Here is a 2,388-nt window from a genome sequence, read left to right as displayed (position 1 = left end):
AGTGTGCAAATGTAGTAGCCTGACCCTTAAAGGTCATCTAAGGAAGATTTATTCTGACAACTTCAATGATAGAAGCATTTATTTAGGTGAAACAGGATGCAACATATATATATATATATATATATATATATATATTGGGATCAATGGACATAACAATCCCCATCACACATTTATGAACACAGTATTCCAAATCGACATCCAGCTTTAAAAATATTATGTTATTAGAACAACATTAGTAGAAGAAAAATAAAAGAAGCATTAATTATTTGTGAGGTAAAACCTAATTTAGATCAAAATGTATGTCACCCCCATATGTTTTATAAGTTAGGACAAAATACTTGTTCAATATTTCATACCATAGACTACAGTTACCTGATGATAGCCACACGAATAGTCAAAATGTTGTTATAAAAGTTAAAGAAATAATCCACTCTAAAGCTGTATCTCTGGATTTTATTTAGCATCTATCTTGTATTTTCTCCTGAAAAGGCTTATATAATTCGTTTGTTTTAGATTCAATTCAATCATTAGATGGATGGATGAGATGGAAAAGAACATAGCTGCTACTACCCAGGAAATGGCATCTTCTCAAGAATTTGAAACTGTGAAGGTAAAATTTCAGGTGAGACTTTTTATTAAAACATTTTAGAAACTGACATAAGATAAGCTTGTCTTATTAGTGTGTTAGAAATGATGTAAGAAACCCTGTTGTTGTTTACAATACTTTAAGTTAGTATTGTTCTTACTAAATGTTTTTGTAAAGACTCTTTTCTGTTGTTCTTGCTATGTGTCTTTCTAAAGACTGTTCTTGATCTGTTGTGAGTGTAATTTTTTTAGAGGCTATCTATTTCTTATTCTAGAAGTTTAATATGTTTTGGACTTTAAAAGTGATAAATAGTTGTTCTTTGAGAGTTTGAAAATATATTTGGTAAAGTGAAAACTTTTTTCATTTCAGCTTGATTTCATTTAAAAGCAATTCCTGTATGGTACCTTTTTAATAAACAATTTTATGTTCAATCCATTCATTGTTTGATTAGAATTTGTATTAATTTTAATATTAAATTTTTCTGTTTTATGATTTCCAATATGAAGTTTAAGACATCATTTTTTCCTTTAGGAAATGTGCAAAGATGTTGACACACATGAAGAAGATGTTAAATGGCTGGTTCAGAAATTGGAGAATCTAGTTTTAAAACTTCCAGATACTGAGGCAGTCCAGGAGAAAAACAGACTAGATGCTTTGGTGGACAGGTACAAGAACCTTGTCCCAATCATTGAAACTACTGTTATCTACACTGAGACGATATCCAAGTGCTACATCTTCAGGGAAGAAGTGCAAGAAGTCACCTGTTGGCTGAAAGGAGTTCAAGAAGAAACTGAAGCCAAGGATGAAGGTGCTTTTGAAAATGTGGAAAAACTGGAGGAAATGTTGGCTCAGCAGAAGGTAGGTTTAATTTTTATGTGAGTTATCAGTTTGTTTTATTATTAGAAAATGTTGAGAAAGTAGACAAATATTGAATCAACAGAAGATACACTGAATTCAATTATGTGAAGTATAAAGCATGTTTTATAATTTCTTGAAAATAGTAAGGAACAGTTTGACATAACTTGCCCTAATGTCACTACTTTAAACACTTGGTCTAATGTCAGTACCTTAAATTATTCAAACAAACACGACTAATTTGACAAAACATACATGCAGTGATATGTCACTAAGAAATATTGAGAATATGTGACACATTTCCAGTTAGAACTTTCACTTTAAAAGTTGGCACGTGTCCAGTTTCAATTTGAATAAGAGTAAATGTCTCTTCATTATAATATGAATTAGTTGTAGGCAAAACTTTTACTAAATCATTTATATAGTGACATACAGTTATACTGTGGCATACATTATTATACTCTGACATACTCTATTTTATATTGTAATAAAGTTATATTGTGATATTCACAAACATATTTTGAAGTCTGCTGTTGTATTATGTTACACTATTGTGATATGAACAGTATTGTATTGTAATGTGCATTATCATACTGTGGTGTATACTGTTAGATTGTGAGGCACACTATTATATTGTTATGTACATTATTGTGACAGGTACTGTAAGGTATACTGTTAGATTGTGGGGTACACTATTATATTGTTATGTACATTATTGTGACATGTACAGTATTGTATTGTAATGTGCATTATTATACAGTTAGATTGTGAGGTACACTATTATATTCTTATGTACATTATTGTGATATGTACAGTATTGTATAGTTTAGTTTTCAACTTGTTGTTAGGTCAAGCAAGGTTGTTTCCCGTACAAGTGTATTATTTGGTTTCAACTGGTTGTTAGGTCTAGTACGTTTGTATAAGTGTATTGTTTAGTTTTCAACTGG

The 2,388-nt window shown here is 30.3% G+C and overlaps 1 protein-coding gene across 1 annotated transcript in view; it reads left to right on the top strand.

Annotated features, from left to right (window-relative positions):
- LOC106470726 (nesprin-1-like) overlaps nucleotides 1-2,388 on the top strand; it is an 88,675-nt gene that overhangs the window by 63,145 nt on the left and 23,142 nt on the right. The window contains exons 18-19 of the mRNA XM_022399362.1: nucleotides 514-622; nucleotides 1,118-1,444. Coding sequence (XP_022255070.1) covers nucleotides 514-622; nucleotides 1,118-1,444 — 436 coding nt within the window. The remainder of the gene's footprint in view (nucleotides 1-513; nucleotides 623-1,117; nucleotides 1,445-2,388) is intronic.

The sequence above is a fragment of the Limulus polyphemus genome, unplaced genomic scaffold (assembly GCF_000517525.1).
Source record: "Limulus polyphemus unplaced genomic scaffold, Limulus_polyphemus-2.1.2 Scaffold4185, whole genome shotgun sequence".
Classification (NCBI taxonomy): Eukaryota; Metazoa; Arthropoda; class Merostomata; order Xiphosura; family Limulidae; genus Limulus; species Limulus polyphemus.
This window is presented reverse-complemented; position numbering and strand designations above follow the sequence as displayed.